General features: G+C 46.1%; 1 protein-coding gene across 11 annotated transcripts in view; it reads left to right on the plus strand.

The window, feature by feature from the left end:
• Positions 1 to 15,490, plus strand: part of TRAF3 (TNF receptor associated factor 3) — a 130,049-nt gene that overhangs the window by 99,162 nt on the left and 15,397 nt on the right. For 6 of the 11 annotated variants that reach the window (XM_063793906.1, XM_024348934.3, XM_063793898.1 and 3 more), the window contains 3 exons: positions 364 to 531; positions 10,776 to 10,856; positions 14,143 to 14,217. In XM_063793906.1, the coding sequence (XP_063649976.1) occupies positions 364 to 531; positions 10,776 to 10,856; positions 14,143 to 14,217 (324 nt within the window). The remainder of the gene's footprint in view (positions 1 to 363; positions 532 to 10,775; positions 10,857 to 14,142; positions 14,218 to 15,490) is intronic. The other 5 variants (XM_063793901.1, XM_063793904.1, XM_063793903.1 and 2 more) reach the window with 1 other exon arrangement.

A 15,490-nucleotide genomic window follows, 5' to 3' on the forward strand; every position in this document is an offset into this window, starting at 1 on the left:
AAGGCCCATTAAAACCTTTTTTCACCGTGAAATTCTACATAACTTCTTATTTTTTTAGTTAGTACCATATTTTAGCTTAGAAAATTATTTGAACTGGAATAAAACAAAGTTCTTAGCAGATATTCATTTATCCTGGAAGCAGAGTTGACTTAATTCTTCAACAACAATATGGTTTGAGTAATCATGAAATAGAATATGAAATTCAGTGTCTCTTGGCATACTTGTTACTCTTTGCTGTGGAAAACTGGTCTAACAGCAGATGAGAAACATTTCTTTAGGGTTTCATTGCATAGAGATTAGAATCTGGTATTTCAGATTTAGGGTTTTTTCCCAATTAAGAACATTGAATGGTCTGTCTTACAGGTGCATTTAAAAAATGATTGCCATTTTGAAGAACTTCCATGTGTGCGTCCTGACTGCAAAGAAAAGGTCTTGAGGAAAGACCTGCGAGACCACGTGGAGAAGGCGTGTAAATATCGGGAAGCCACGTGCAGCCACTGCAAGAGTCAGGTTCCGATGATCGCGCTGCAGGTGCGGGTCCTCCCATTCCACAGGCCTTCCACTCAATTCCTATATGATACATTCCACAGGCCTTCCGCTCAATTCGTAGATAATCCGTTCCACAGGCCTTCCCTCAACTCATAGATAATCCGTTCCACAGGCCTTCCGCTCAGCTCATAGATAATCCGTTCCACAGGCCTTCCCTCAACTCATAGATAATCCGTTCCACAGGCTTTCCACTCAGTTCATAGATATTCCGTTCCACAGGCCTTCCACTCAATTCATAGATAATCCGTTCCACAGGCCTTCCGCTCAATTCATAGATAATCCGTTCCACAGGCCTTCCCTCAACTCATAGATAATCCGTTCCACAGGCCTTCCACTCAGTTCATAGATATTCCGTTCCACAGGCCTTCCGCTCAGCTCATAGGTAATCCATTCCACAGGCCTTCCACTCAGTTCATAGATAATCCATTCCACAGGCCTTCCACTCAATTCCTATATGATACATTCCACAGGCCTTCCGCTCAATTCATAGATAATCCGTTCCACAGACCTTGTGCTCAATTCATAGATAATCTGTTCCACAGGCCCTCCCTCAACTCATAGATAATCCGTTCCACAGGCCTTCTGCTCAGCTCATAGGTAATCCCTTCCACAGGCCCTCCCTCAACTCATAGATAATCCGTTCCACAGGCCTTCCGTTCAGCTCATAGATAATCTGTTCCACAGGCCTTCCGCTCAGTTTGTAGATAATCCATTCCACAGGCCTTCCGCTCAATTCATAGATCCGTTCCACAGGCCTTCCGCTCAGCTCATAGATAATCCGTTCCACAGGCCTTCCGCTCAGCTCATAGATAATCCGTTCCACAGGCCTTCCCTCAACTCATAGATAATCCGTTCCACAGGCCTTCCACTCAGTTCATAGATAATCCGTTCCACAGGCCTTCCACTCAATTCCTATATGATACATTCCACAGGCCTTCCGCTCAATTCGTAGATAATCCGTTCCACAGACCTTGTGCTCGATTCATAGATAATCTGTTCCACAGGCCCTCCCTCAACTCATAGATAATCCGTTCCACAGGCCTTCTGCTCAGCTCATAGGTAATCCCTTCCACAGGCCCTCCCTCAACTCATAGATAATCCGTTCCACAGGCCTTCCGTTCAGCTCATAGATAATCTGTTCCACAGGCCTTCCGCTCAGTTTGTAGATAATCCATTCCACAGGCCTTCCGCTCAATTCATAGATCCGTTCCACAGGCCTTCCGCTCAGCTCATAGATAATCCGTTCCACAGGCCTTCCGCTCAGCTCATAGATAATCCCTTCCACAGGCCCTCCCTCAACTCATAGATAATCCGTTCCACAGGCCTTCCGCTCAGTTCATAGATATTCCGTTCCACAGGCCTTCCACTCAGCTCATAGATAATCCATTCCACAGGCCTTCCGCTCAATTCATAGATAATCCGTTCCACAGACCTTCCGCTCAGCTCATAGATAATCCCTTCCACAGGCCTTCCGCTCAGCTCATAAGATAATCCATTCCACAGGCCTTCCACTCAGCTCGTAGATAATCCATTCCACAGACCTTCCGCTCAGCTCATAAGATAATCCATTCCACAGGCCTTCCACTCAGCTCATAGATAATCCATTCCACAGACCTTCCACTCAGCTCATAGATAATCCGTTCCACAGGCCTTCCACTCAGCTCATAGATAATCCATTCCACAGGCCTTCCACTCAGCTCATAGGTAATCCCTTCCGCAGGCCTTCCACTCAGCTCATAGATAATCCGTTCCACAGGCCTTCCGCTCAGCTCATAGATAATCCATTCCACAGGCCTTCCGCTCAGCTCATAGATAATCCGTTCCACAGGCCTTCCGCTCAGCTCATAGATAATCCATTCCACAGGCCTTCCGCTCAGCTCATAGGTAATCCCTTCCGCAGGCCCTCCCTCAACTCATAGATAATCCGTTCCACAGGCCTTGCGCTCAGTTCGTAAATAATCCATTCCACAGGCCTTCTGCTCAATTAATATATACTTCTTCCACTGTACAGCTTCTTAAAGACTATTCTAATAGGAATAAAGAGAAAAGATAGGAATAAATAGCACTTTTTATCTGACTTTATTTCAGAATTAAGCTTTGTTTTGCCTATTTTGATTTATGTAGTTAACATTTTCCATTGCCTTGATTGACTATCATTTAGTATGTCAAAAAATGAATAGTTATTCAAAAAAGGTAAAATTTTTATCTTGTCCTAGGGAATTGCCTCAAAATGTTGATAGATTGCCTGGTCTTATTACAGCTCTGTGACATAACCATCACTTACAACAGGCTAATTTGTCCTACAGCATTGAAATGCAGCTGTTTATCTTGGAGAGAGACAGCTTCTCATACTTCGGTTACTTTGGCACAGTTTTGCATTGTGTGTTTCTGTGGGGGTGAGTGTGTGAATGTGGGTGAGTGTGTGGGGGTAAGTGTGTGTGGGGGTGAGTGTGAATGTGGGTGAGTGTGTGGGGGTGTGTGAATGTGGGTGTGTGTGTATGGGTGAGTGGGTGAATTAAAGAGGAAAGCAGAGATGTTGGGGGTGGAGGACACACTTAGAAAACAATGCATTTGTTGAACAAACACCTATTGGGTACCTACTGTGCGCCGGGCAGTATTCCAGGAGCTGGGGACTCAGTGGTGAGGCTCCTCTAGTGGGAAAAAATACTAACAAATGTGTAACATCGGGTAGTGATCAGTTCCATGAATAAAAATCAGGTGGCATCAAGGGAAGAGAGGTGATCAGCACTGGCTTCTCTGAGGCAGCCAAGGGACAGTGGGGGAGCATGTGGACCCTAAGCTGGAACTGGCAGGGCTGTGGGGTTCAGGAGCTGTGTGGAACACAGGTCAGATGTGAGGGCAGTGGGGCAGCCAGAGGGTGAGGGGAAAGGCACTGGGCAGCCCAGAACTGGGAGGGTGAGAGGGGCCCCGGGGCAAGGCCTGGTGTTGCTGGGGTGGGGGAAGGTTGTACTGGGGTGTGCCTGAGGGTGGGGCGGTAGGATTGGCCAGCAGGTGGGGTATGAGGTAAAGGTGACGCCCAGTGCTTGTGGAGAACCTAGGTGTCCTGCCGAGGGGGTGCCCAGTGAGTGGAGGGTGATGGGCTTGGGGGAGAATGGGGAGTGGAGCCATGCAGGCTGCAGATGGGGGTGAGTTTGGTGGTTCGCAGGATCATGGGGCTGGAGCGAGTGGAGAGGAGGACAGAGCTCGTGGGGGCCTGGGCACACCCTCAGAGGCTGCCTAGAGGCTGGGGTGGGCTTGGCCATGAAGTGACTGAAGGGAGGCACCAGGGCAGCTCAGCCAGGGCGTGGGCCATCATCCAGTTCCTGGTAGATATTGTGGAATGGTTTGTTTTGTTTGAGAGAGAGTCTCACTCTGTCATCCAGGCCTGGAATGCGGTGACACAATCTCAGCTCACTGCAGCCTCTTTCTCCCAGGTTCAAGTGATCCTCCCACCTCAGGAACTATAGGTGCATGCTACCATGCCTGGCTAATTTTTGTATTTTTTGTAGAGACAGGGTCTTGCCATGTTGCCCAGTCTGGTCTCAAACTCCTGGGCTTAAGCCATCTGCCCACCTCAGCCTCCCAAAGTGGTGGGATTATAGGCGTGAGCCATCGCACCCAGCCGTGGAGCTCTAATGACCAAAATTTAGGGAGAGTTCCCTTTGCTTTTTCTCTATGAAATGAGTTGTAGTCCTCTTAGGTTGGTGCAAAAGTAATTGCGGTTTTTGCCATTAAAAGTAATGGCAAAAACGGCAATTACTTTTGCACCAACTAAATACTTTATAATCTCTGAATTTGCCTTGCTTTCTGTAATTTTCCTGTGTCCATGTCTTTCTTCCATTGTGAAATCTTTTTCTTGTGTGGTACTTCAGATGTTTCCAGTTATTAAGAACTCTTGAGGCTGGGTGTGGTAGCTCACACCTGTGTGCCCAGCACTTTGGGAGGCTGAAACAGGAGGATCACTTGAGCTTTGGAATTGGAGACCAGCATGGGCAACATAGCAAGACTCTGCCTCTATGAAAAATAAAAATTTAGCCGGGTGTGCTAAAGCATACCTGTAGTTCTAGCTACTAGGGAGGCCGAGGTAGGAAGATTACTTGAGCCAGGGAGTTTGAGACTGGTAGTGAGCCATAATTGCACCACTGCACTCAGCCTGGGTGACAGAGTGAGACCCTGTCTCAAAAAAAAGAACTTTTAAGAACTGTGCCCTCCCCTTTGGAAAATAGCAGTAGTGTTTTTTTGGAGTCAAGTAATTCCTCCAGGCTGTGCATAATGGCTCATGCCTATAATCCCAGCACTCTGGAAGGCCAAAGCAGGAGGATTGCTTGAGGCCAGGAGTTCAAGACCAGCCTGGGCAACAAAGTGAGACCCCATCTCTAGAACGAAAATAATAATTTCTCCAGTTGTTAAATTTCAGTGAATGAGACACATGCCTAATTAACAAGACTTCAGGCTTTACATATGTTAATATGTTGCCATCTCATGCCAGTCAGAGTGGCGATTATTAAAAAGTCAAAAAACAACAGATGCTGGCAAGGTTGCAGAGAAAAAGGAACGCTTTTACACTGTTGGTGGGAGTGTAAATTAGTTCAACCATTGTGGAAGACAGTGTGACGATTCCTCAAAGATCTAGAGGCAGAAATAACATTTGACCAAGCAATCCTATTACTGGGTATATACCCAAAGGAATATAAATCATTCTATTATAAGGATACATGCACATGTATGTTCATTGAAGCAGTATTGACAATAGCAAAGACATGGAATCAACCTAAATGCCCATCAGTGATAGACTGGATAAAGAAAATGTGGTACATCTATACCATGGAATACTGTGTATCCATAAAAAGGAAGGAGATTGGCTGGGCGCCGTGGCTTACGCCTATAATCTCAGCACTTTGGGAGGCCAAGGTGGGCAGATCACCTGAGGTTGGAAGTTCGAGACCAGCCTGACGAAAATGGAGAAACCTCATCTCTATTAAAAAAACAAAACGAGCCGGGTGTGGTGGCAGGTGCCTGTAATCCCAGCTACTTGGGAGGCTGAGGCAGGAGAATCGCTTGAACTCAGGAGGCGCAGGTTGCAGTGACCCAAGATCATGCACTCCAGCCTGGGCAACAAGAGCGAAACTCCGTCTCAAAAAAAAAGGAGATCTGCCGGTCATGGTGACTCACACCTCTAATCCCAGCACTTTTGGGAGGCCAAAGCGGGTGGATCACCTGAGGTCAGGAGTTCAAGACCAGCCTGGCCAACATGGTAAAACCCCATCTCTACTAAAAATACAAAAATTAGCTGGGCATGGTAACACATGCCTGTAATCCCAGCTACTCGGGAGGCTGAGACAGGAGAATCACTTGGACCCGGGAAGTGGAGGTTGCAGTGAGCCAAGATTGTGCCACTGCACTTCAGCCTGGGCGACAGAGCAAGACTCCGTCTCAACAACAAAAACAAAAAAAAAAGAAAAAAAGGAAGGAGATCATCTACTTTGCAGGGACGTGGATGGAGCTGGAAGTCATTGTCCTTAGCAAACTAACACAGGAACAGAAAAACACCACATGTTCTCACTTATAAGAGAGAGCTGAACAATGAGAACACATAGACACATTTAGGGGATCAACACACGCAGGGGCCTGTGGGGTTAGGAGAGGGAGAGCATCAGGAAGAATAGCTAATGGATGCGGGGCTTAATAATACCTAGGTGGTGGGTTGATCCATGCAGCAAACCACCATGGCACACATTTACCTGTGTAACAAACCCACGCATCTTGCACATGTACCCTGGAACTTAAAATAAATAAATATGTAGCTATCAAAGTTATATTTTGCTTCTTGCCAAAATCAGTTACCTTTATTTGCAGAATAGAATCCAACAACTGATTTTTGTTTAAGAAGGAATCGTAGCGTATGTCTGTTAAACACCATATAAGTAACTGACTCTGAACACCAGATGAGGCTGTAACAGGTCAGGTTTAAGCACAAGCATATAGATTCACGAAATGGCGTCAGACCCTGCCCTGGTTGCTTAGGATGCACAGGAGAATAAATTGCACTCTCTCCTTCAGTTTGCAGTCTGATGAGAGAGACAGCCAGATGTACAGTTTAATTCATGTTAGTATGGGAAGTACTGGGACTGTAATATTAATAACATGCCAACAAGGAAGGACCAGTTATAATAGCTTAGCCGGAGTGTCAAGGAAGGCTTTAGTGAGGAGGTTGCCTTTCATTTGATCTGGGCCTTGAATTTGTCAACTAAAGACAAGGGAGAAAGAGAATAGATGGAAAGCACAGAATGATAATGAGTTTGGGGCCTGATTTGTGCAAACATTCCTTATAAATCGCACTACATGCTTGAGATGAAACAAGTTGAAAACCGTTTGAGCAGTGTTGACAGTAGAGTGCATTTTAAGGTGTGTGTCAGCTTCTCTCAGGGCCTGCAGACATTTCAGCAAGCACGGGTGTTTGGGGTCCTGCCAGTGCATCTGCCCCTGCCTCTCAGCCTGACCAGGGGAGAGCAGTTGCTGGTTGGCTGCCTTTGCTCCAGGCCTGGTTCTGTGACTTGCCCTAGGCCACCTCTCTTTTCAGTGATGTGATTTAATTCCCACATATTTTGTTTTTTTTTTTCAATTTGAACACCCTTATTCTCATCCCCTCAGGCCTTCGTTGAGTTTATTTCTAGGAAGAACAGTCCTGATGTAGGGAGACCTAAAGCCCAGGTCATTCTAATTCTCCTACACTCCCTATGTTCTGTGGTGTGTCACAACATCAAGTGTTGATAAAATGTGCTGAGGATGCATGGAAACCCTGGACCATTGCAGTTCATATAAGGATTTCTTTTCTACGTTTAAACTGTGGTGTAGACAGTATGCCAGCTATTTTCAAGTTTTATTATTACTTTTTAAATTTATAGGTTAGCATAATTTAAAGTGTCAGGAAACAAACCTTTTAGATTTAATCTAGAAATTCTGGACCATCGTTCTTTAAACAGCTCTGTTAACTTGTGAAGATCAGGATGATAAAGATCTCACCCTATGGGAAAGCATACGTGGTACAAGTCTGTAGGTTTGACCACTTTGGAAATCAATTGTCAGTATCCTACTAGGTTGGACATTCAGGCACTCAGTTAACCAGCAGTTCTTCTCCTGGATGTGTAGGAGAAACACACACGCCAGGAAATGTGGCCAGGTGTGACCAGAGCCGCAGAAATCTAGAAACAGCCGGAGCACCCATCAGCAGGTGGAAATTATATTACAGTGTTGTTATACGACAGGGAGATGTGTCATACAGTAGTGAAAGTTAGGGGCCTGCAGTTATTTGCAATAGGCAGATGAGTCTAAGAAGTGTAATACTGAGCCAAGTCCAGAAGACTCCTATGGTAGAATTCTGTATTAACAAAATTCAAAAACAATCAGAATGAAACAGTGTTTCATTTGGCACACATATGTATAGTGAAACCTTTTTAGAGGCAGAATTACAAAACTCAGGGTTGTGGTTTTAATGGGTACTCCTTGTGGGAGAATGAGGGTGAGATGGGAGAGGTAGGTGCAGTAGATGGATGTTATCAGTCATGCTCTTGGACCTGGGTGTTGGCTTCATGGGTGTTCACTATGTAGTTATGGTTTTTTTTTCTTTCTTTTTTTTTTTTTCGAGGCAGTGTCTCACTCTGCCGCCCAGGCTGGAGTGCAATGGCACGATCTTGGCTCACTGTAACCTTCGCCTCCCAGGTTCAAGCAATTTTCCTGCCTCAGCCTCACGAGTAGCTGGGATTACGGGTGCCCGCCACCGCACCTGGCTGATTTTTATATTTTCAGTAGCGACGGGGTTTCACCATGTTGGCCAGGCTGGTTTCAAACTCCTGCCCCCAGGTAATCCGCCTGCCTCGGCCTCCCAAAGTGCTGGGCTTCCGCACCCGGCCTGTGCTTTTCAACTCACACATGTGTGCACATATATGCTTGTGTGTATCAGAATTACATTTAATTTCATAGATAGGACTGATTTGATTAATAGGCAAATGAAAAAAATCAGCAGATTCAGGGTTTTTTAAAAAAATGAATGTGTTATTTTCCTTTGGCTTCTGTAACAAAGTAACCCAAAGTTGGTGGCTTGCAAAAAACAAATTTATCCTGTCATAGTTCTGGGTCTGGAAATGCAAAACCAAGGCCCCGCTGTCTCTGACAACTGTAGGGAAGGCTTCCCTGCCCCTCTCAGTTTCTGGAGCCACCAGCAGTCCTTGGCCTTCCTTGGCTCATGGCTGCACCACTCCAACCTCTGCCCTCCATGTTCACGTGGCCGTCTTCCTAGTGCATGTCCTCACCTCTTCTAAGGGTGGCAGTCTTTAGATTTAGGATCTGCCCGACGCCAGGGTGTCTTCGTCTTAACTGATGACATCTTCAGAAATCTTATTTCCAAATAAGGTCACATTCTGAGGTTCCAGATAGACATGAATTTTGGAGGACATTATTCAGCTCACTGTAGTAGTCAAAAGCTGTGAAAATGCCTTTTCACAGGAAAAGAAATAGAAATGATTAATAGAGAAATAGAAATGATTAATATCAAAAATATGCTGAAGACTGGGTGCAGTGGCTCACACCTGTAATCCCAGCACTTTGGGAGGCCGAGGCAGGTGGATCATTTGAGGTCAGGAGTTCGAGACCAGCCTGGCCAACGTGGTGAAACCCCTCCTCTACTAAAAATACAAAAAATTAGCTGGGCATGGTGATGTGTTGCCTGTAGTCCCAGCTCCTCCGGAGGCTGAGGCAGGAGAATTGCTTGAACCCAGGAGGCGGAGGTTGCTGTGAGCCAAGATCGCACCACTACACTTCAACTTGGGCGACAGAGTGAGACTCCGTCTCAAAAAAAAAAAAAAGAAAAAGCGCATATATATGTGCTTAACCACACATTACTAAAGAATTGCAGGTCCCACTCACCCCATTTTTTTACCTATCAGATTGCCAAAGATTGTGCGATAGAATTGGTGAGGATGTGGAAACGTGCATCCCCTGATACTGGCAGTGGAGACTGGTGTGGGCTTGTTGAAAGTCGAACACAGAAAGTTACTGAGTGGCCTTCTCTTCCCTGGCCACAGTGCTGCCCTCCACTCCCTTCTTTCTCAGCCTCCCTGCCCCGAGCCCCATCCCTATTCTGCCGCAAAACCACTGTGGGTGCCTGCAGAGTTGGGCCTTAGAAACATGCCGAGGAAAGCAAGCTCCTGGGGGAGAGGAGCAACCACGTTCCGAGGACGAGCTTCCCTCGGGTGGGCTGCTGCCCTCCTCAGCCCCCAGACCCGCCAGTCAGACTCTGGCTCTCAGCAAATGCCTCCCCAGTTCCTTCAGCAGAACAGCAACATAACTGGAGGCCAAAAAGAGGACCTGAAAAGATGGATGGGGGAGGATTGAGGCATCCTGTGGCCACCGGGAAACTGCTGCCACAGTCTTCTGCTCAGCAGGGACTGTTCAGCGTGGCTCCATCTCTGGCTCTTCCTCATCAGTCTCTCCCCAGGGGCCCTGCAATTGATGTCCTTGTGGGGAGTCCTTGCCCTTGCTCTGCTCATGGACAGGCGCCCAGCAGGTGCCCATGGGATAGGGCTTAATAGTCGCCATCATCCAGCCTTAGCAAAGGTGAAGTTTGTGCTATTAGGGAAGGCCTAACCCAAAACCTATCCCAATTTTCTGTGGACTAAAGATAATGTAGATTAAGGTTCTAGGTTAGTAATGTAAATACTCAGTAGGTTATGCTGCTCTGACATACTTGGGAAGCATCATTTCCAGACTCGAAACTAAGAGGCCAAGGGAAACCCTCCATCTCTCAACCAGCAGAGGCAGACACCAGCTGGGTCCCCAGCTCCACTGTCCACCTGTGCTGTGAGTGCTGTGTGAGTGGCCATGCCTGCCTGAGCATTGCACGATAGGGGCTGTGTGAACCAGGAGCAGCTCTGGCACAGAGGAGACGTGCTAAGGGGAAACCCTTGTGGCGAGGCCCCCACCAGCAGACTGTTCTGAGGCAAGCCGCCCTCACTGGTCAGATCTGACCAGATCTTTGGAGATACCTGTGGCATCCTGAGACACTCACACTCTGTGACAATAATGACTCAGCCATACGTAATGTGAGTGCCGTAACTTAGGGGACAGCGATGGTGAGCAGAGCCATTCCTGGGGGCCCCATGGGGATCTCAGCGGGACTGAAGGAAGACAGGTTGTGTGTTTAAAGTTGACAGTACTTTCTCTCTCTGTAGAAACACGAAGACACCGACTGTCCCTGCGTGGTGGTGTCCTGCCCTCACAAGTGCAGCGTCCAGACTCTCCTGAGGAGCGAGGTAGGGGCGGCCGGGCCCGGCCGGGAGTCTGTGGAGTCCTCAGGGCTGCGTGCCTGGCTCCCCTTCCCTGCATAGCCGAAGCCTCACGTTTTCCCAGTTCGTGAGAGTCATGTGTATGGCAGACAAACAAAAACCACAGCAAAAAGCCTTATGCCATTTTTTGGAAGTCAGAAGCAAGCATTAGGGTTAAAAGCTACAGTGTATGGCCGGGCACAGTGGCTCACACCTGTAATCCCAGCACTTTTGGAGGCCTAGGCGGATGGATCACCTGAGGTCAGGAGTTCAGAACCAGACTGGCCAACGTGCTGAAACCCCGTCTCTACTAAAAATACAAAAACTAGCCAGGCGTGGTGGCGCGCACCTGTAATCCCAGCTATTCAGGAGGCCGAGGCAGGAGAATCATTTGAACCCGGGAGGCGGAGGTTGAACAGAGCCGAGATCACGCCACTGCACTCCAGCCTGGGCAACAAGAGCTAAACTCCGTCTCAAAAACAAAACAAAACTACATTGTGGTAAATTCAGAGCAAAGATTGTGAAGCATTAAGAAAATGGGAATATTTTACATACAGTACAAGCAAAGGTGACGAGGGATTTTTAAAGCAATTTTAACTCTATAGAATAGTAATTGCTGTAAGATTATCTCAAGAACATGAATTAACTTAGAGACACTTCAGAACCATTTTGCTCACACATGCTGGGTGGAGGACAGCTCCCACATTTTAGGGCTGCCAGAAGGGCCCCTGTGTGGCCTCTCCCAAAGGTTGCACGTCTCACATTGCGCTTGGCACTCTTTCTTTGAGACAGGTAGATTTTGCATTGACTTCACTTGATCAGGATATGTCCAGTTGGGAAAATTTCAAGGATTCTTAATATTTCTGCATCTGTCCTGACGGGGAGCTCCTTTAGTTAGTATTCTGGGAGTCATCTGGGGCTACCCTGGGCTCCCTGGATGTGTGGTACCCTGATCTAAGGAGCCGGCTCACCTGCTCACCTCAGCATTTTTCAACAGCCTGAAATTTTACCACTGGATACTGGGTAGCAGGGAGAACCAGCCTCGCATGCCCCTGACTGAGCAAGAGGGCCCATGTGGGGCTAGGGCCAGGGACTCAGGGTAGAGGAGGGCCCAGAGAGCAACTCTCCCCCAGGGTGTGCCCTCCCAGCACCTTGAAGCTGATGGGTGAGGGCAAAGTCTTGCCTGATGACAGTGGCCTCTGGGCCCTGAATCTGCCCCTGGGAGGAGCTAGGGAAAAATAAATGTAAATTATTGCCACAACTGGACAATCCTCTGTTAATGTATAAAGAGTCTGTGCTGTTGAAATAATTTCTTTTTTTTTTTTTGAGACGGAGTCTCACTCTGTCACTCAGGCTGGAGTGCAGTGGCGTGATCTCGGCTCAGTGCATGCTCTGCCTCCTGGGTTCACACCATTCTCCTGCCTCAGCCTCCCGAGTAGCTGGGACTACAGGCGCCTGCCACCACGCCCGGCTAATTTCTTGTATTTTTTAGTAGAGACGGGGTTTCACCTTGTTAGCCAGCATGGTCTCCGTCTCCTGACCTCGTGATTTGCCCGCCTCAGCCTCCTAAGGTGCTAGGATTACAGGTGTGAGCCACCGCGCCCGGCCAATAATTTCTTATTTAAAACATTGTTAAACCTGCATTTCTGTTGGGTTTCTGATGAAAGGTGCTATTGAGCTATAGATTATTCTTGCCCCTATTCCAGAGATCCTGTAGATTCCCCGAGACTCAGAATACTGATAATAAAACCAATTTAGAAAAAGACCCAACACCGAATTTACTCTAGTACACTGAAAATAACATACATCAAACCCAGTGTGTCAGTGTGTCCCTGGCTTAACATGTAATAGCGTTGACACTCAGGTTTGTTATTGCAGTAATGACACTGGAAGAATACATTCCAAGTTTTTAAATGAACCTGGTTCTGCGCAGTCTTCACGCTGCGTTTCCTTGCCAGTCACCTGTCACGTGCCCTGTGGGCGCTTCCTGCAGGGGCAGCCGGTCTGGGTTCTGAGGAGCAGCAAGGGCGTCAGGCTGCCAGGTTCTTACCGCCTTGACTCTGCCCTGGCTCTGAGACCTTCCTTGAAGGTTGACCCTAGCAGTGGCCGCATGGGCCCCTCAGTCCCTTCCCGCAGTGTCCCTCCTCCTTAGTTTCACAGCAGGGATCCATTTTCCCCTCTGTTGTAAATATCCACCTAGAGGGAAGGACCGCCTTTGTCCTGGTAGACTGAGAAGTTGTAGAACTTAGCTGCGCCCTCCAGGAGGACATGCTCTATGAGCCTTGGGAACACATGCGTGCTGGCACACAGAAGAACACATTCCCGGCTGCTGCACCCACACACCCATCCTCCCAAAAAGAGTCTGTTTTCTGTGAAGAAGATCTATCCCTAGAGTTTCCTGATGGGAATTTCTTCAATAAAAGACAAAACTTCTGCTCAGTCTTGGGGCATGATAAAGAAAAAGACCAAACTATACCTCATTTGTATTAGCCTAACACATGACTCTAAGTCCTTAAAACGTAATCCTTTCCATTCCCTTTTCTCTTGTTAGGGCATCATAAGTAATTTTTATTTGATAACTCACCAGCATTTGAGCTGAGCAAGGGACTTTTTTCTTGCAAAACGAGTTACCTGCTCCCAGCCCCACCTAATTTTCCTGCCATCAATTAGAGTTGACAGTAGTAAGAGTGTATGGTTAGACTGATCTTAGAGGTCTTTGAAAAGCTACCTGAGTTTCTGGCCCTTACAGAGGGAAAAAGTCTTTTCAGATGAAGGAAACAACTCATCTGCACTTATCTCAAGTATTATGAGTAATGGTACATTGTGTAAGCTTGCTTTGAAAATATATTTATTTTTGTGTACCGTATATTAGGTGTGTGACCCAGTTGCATTCTGAATGCTTTCTATTTTTTTGTGTTTTCATGCAATTTTTGTTTATGGTCTTTAAATGTGCATTTCAGTTTATGTTTTTTCTTTCTTTTTTAAATTCTGGCACTACAGATGGCATGTCACATTGAACAATTTGTTCTAAAGAAACTGGAAGTTTAAGAAATGTTATAGTAAATGTATTCTTGTATATTGGCGTATATGTGTATACACGTGACTAGACCGTATATTTACTGCATAGAAGTCTAGGCAGCAGATGATATATACACACCTGTAGCGATAAACACCATTCTTAATAGTATAGCTCAGATGCTATCTGTGCCCTAATATGTTTGAACATTTTCATGCAAACGTTTGTGCCACAACTCACGTCTCTTTCCCGTTGCAGTTGAGTGCACACTTGTCAGAGTGTGTCAATGCCCCCAGCACCTGTAGTTTTAAGCGCTATGGCTGCGTTTTTCAGGTCAGTATCCGACATTTGTCCTTCCCAGTCACTGACATTCTGCCATGAGAGAAAGTTATTATATTAACATTTTAACATGCAAGCTCTGGACTCCTTATTCTTTGTCATGAAACTGAAACACCCTGTTGCATGGGTGACGAAAGCCACATGCAGCAGGTGGGATGCTCGCTTTCCAGTTGGTGGTGCTTTGAGACTTCAGGGAGACACTGTGCTGAGGTGGAAGTTAATACATTAAGAGAAGTACTACATCCAAAACCAGCTAGTAATGCGACAGGTAGACTTGACATTTGGTGGGGTTTTCAGATAGATTGTTACGGAAATTTTAGCGGTTACCTGAATATAAGCGAATATCAAACTGAGCATACTTTCAACAGCGTGTGTGTCAGTACACAGCCATAACGATCACACACGTGTGTATCCATAAATGCATTTGATGTACATGTCTGTGCTGACTCTGACCCCAGCTGGGGACAGACGCAAAATGGAGCACAGCTCATAGAGAGCACACCTCCCCGAGAACAGTGTGGGGAGGGCATCTCTGTTGCTGCCGCACATGTAGTGTGAGAAATCTGCATCTGGTGTTTTGTTGTTGTTTATTTTTTAACACATCTGAGATTGCTAGTGAATTGGAACTGAGTTTTCATTTAAATACATGTATCTTAAAACTATCAAGAGGCAGTATATGTTACAATTAAAGTATTTTATATTTTATGTAGCACCAATACATTATTATGAAGTCAGTACAGAGAGATTGGCATCTTAGTATTTTCTGAGGAAGAGAACAGCCAAAGAGTAAGAATGACTGTGCCTTCCTTTGCTTTAGTCTCTAACAAGACTGAGCCTCCCCTGTTCTGTCGTACGTAGTATCATTCATTCTCTCTGTGTATGTGTATATATATGTTTATATATTGCAACACTTATATCAACATATATATATGAATATTCTATGTACAGAGTATATGTTTTGGAGATCATTAAAATGCTTTCTGTGGCTTCTTAATTTTCTAATAGCAAAACAAATTATATTTCAGACAAATTATTTTCTTAAATATATGAAGTACAATTTCATGTGCTTATTCCTGACTCTAAAATGGTCTACATCTTATGTACTCTGTAGATTGTATTTGTTTTGTATGTAACTTTTCTAAGAATACTGGAATGGTGAAGAGCAATACATCTTTGGATACAGTGTATTTGAACTAATACATTAATACTTTAGTAAATTCTTTTGAATCCTGCTTTGCTTACGTGTTTACTAGACTGTTGTGGCAGT

Source organism: Pan troglodytes, chromosome 15, assembly GCF_028858775.2.
Source record: "Pan troglodytes isolate AG18354 chromosome 15, NHGRI_mPanTro3-v2.0_pri, whole genome shotgun sequence".
Classification (NCBI taxonomy): domain Eukaryota; kingdom Metazoa; phylum Chordata; class Mammalia; order Primates; family Hominidae; genus Pan; species Pan troglodytes.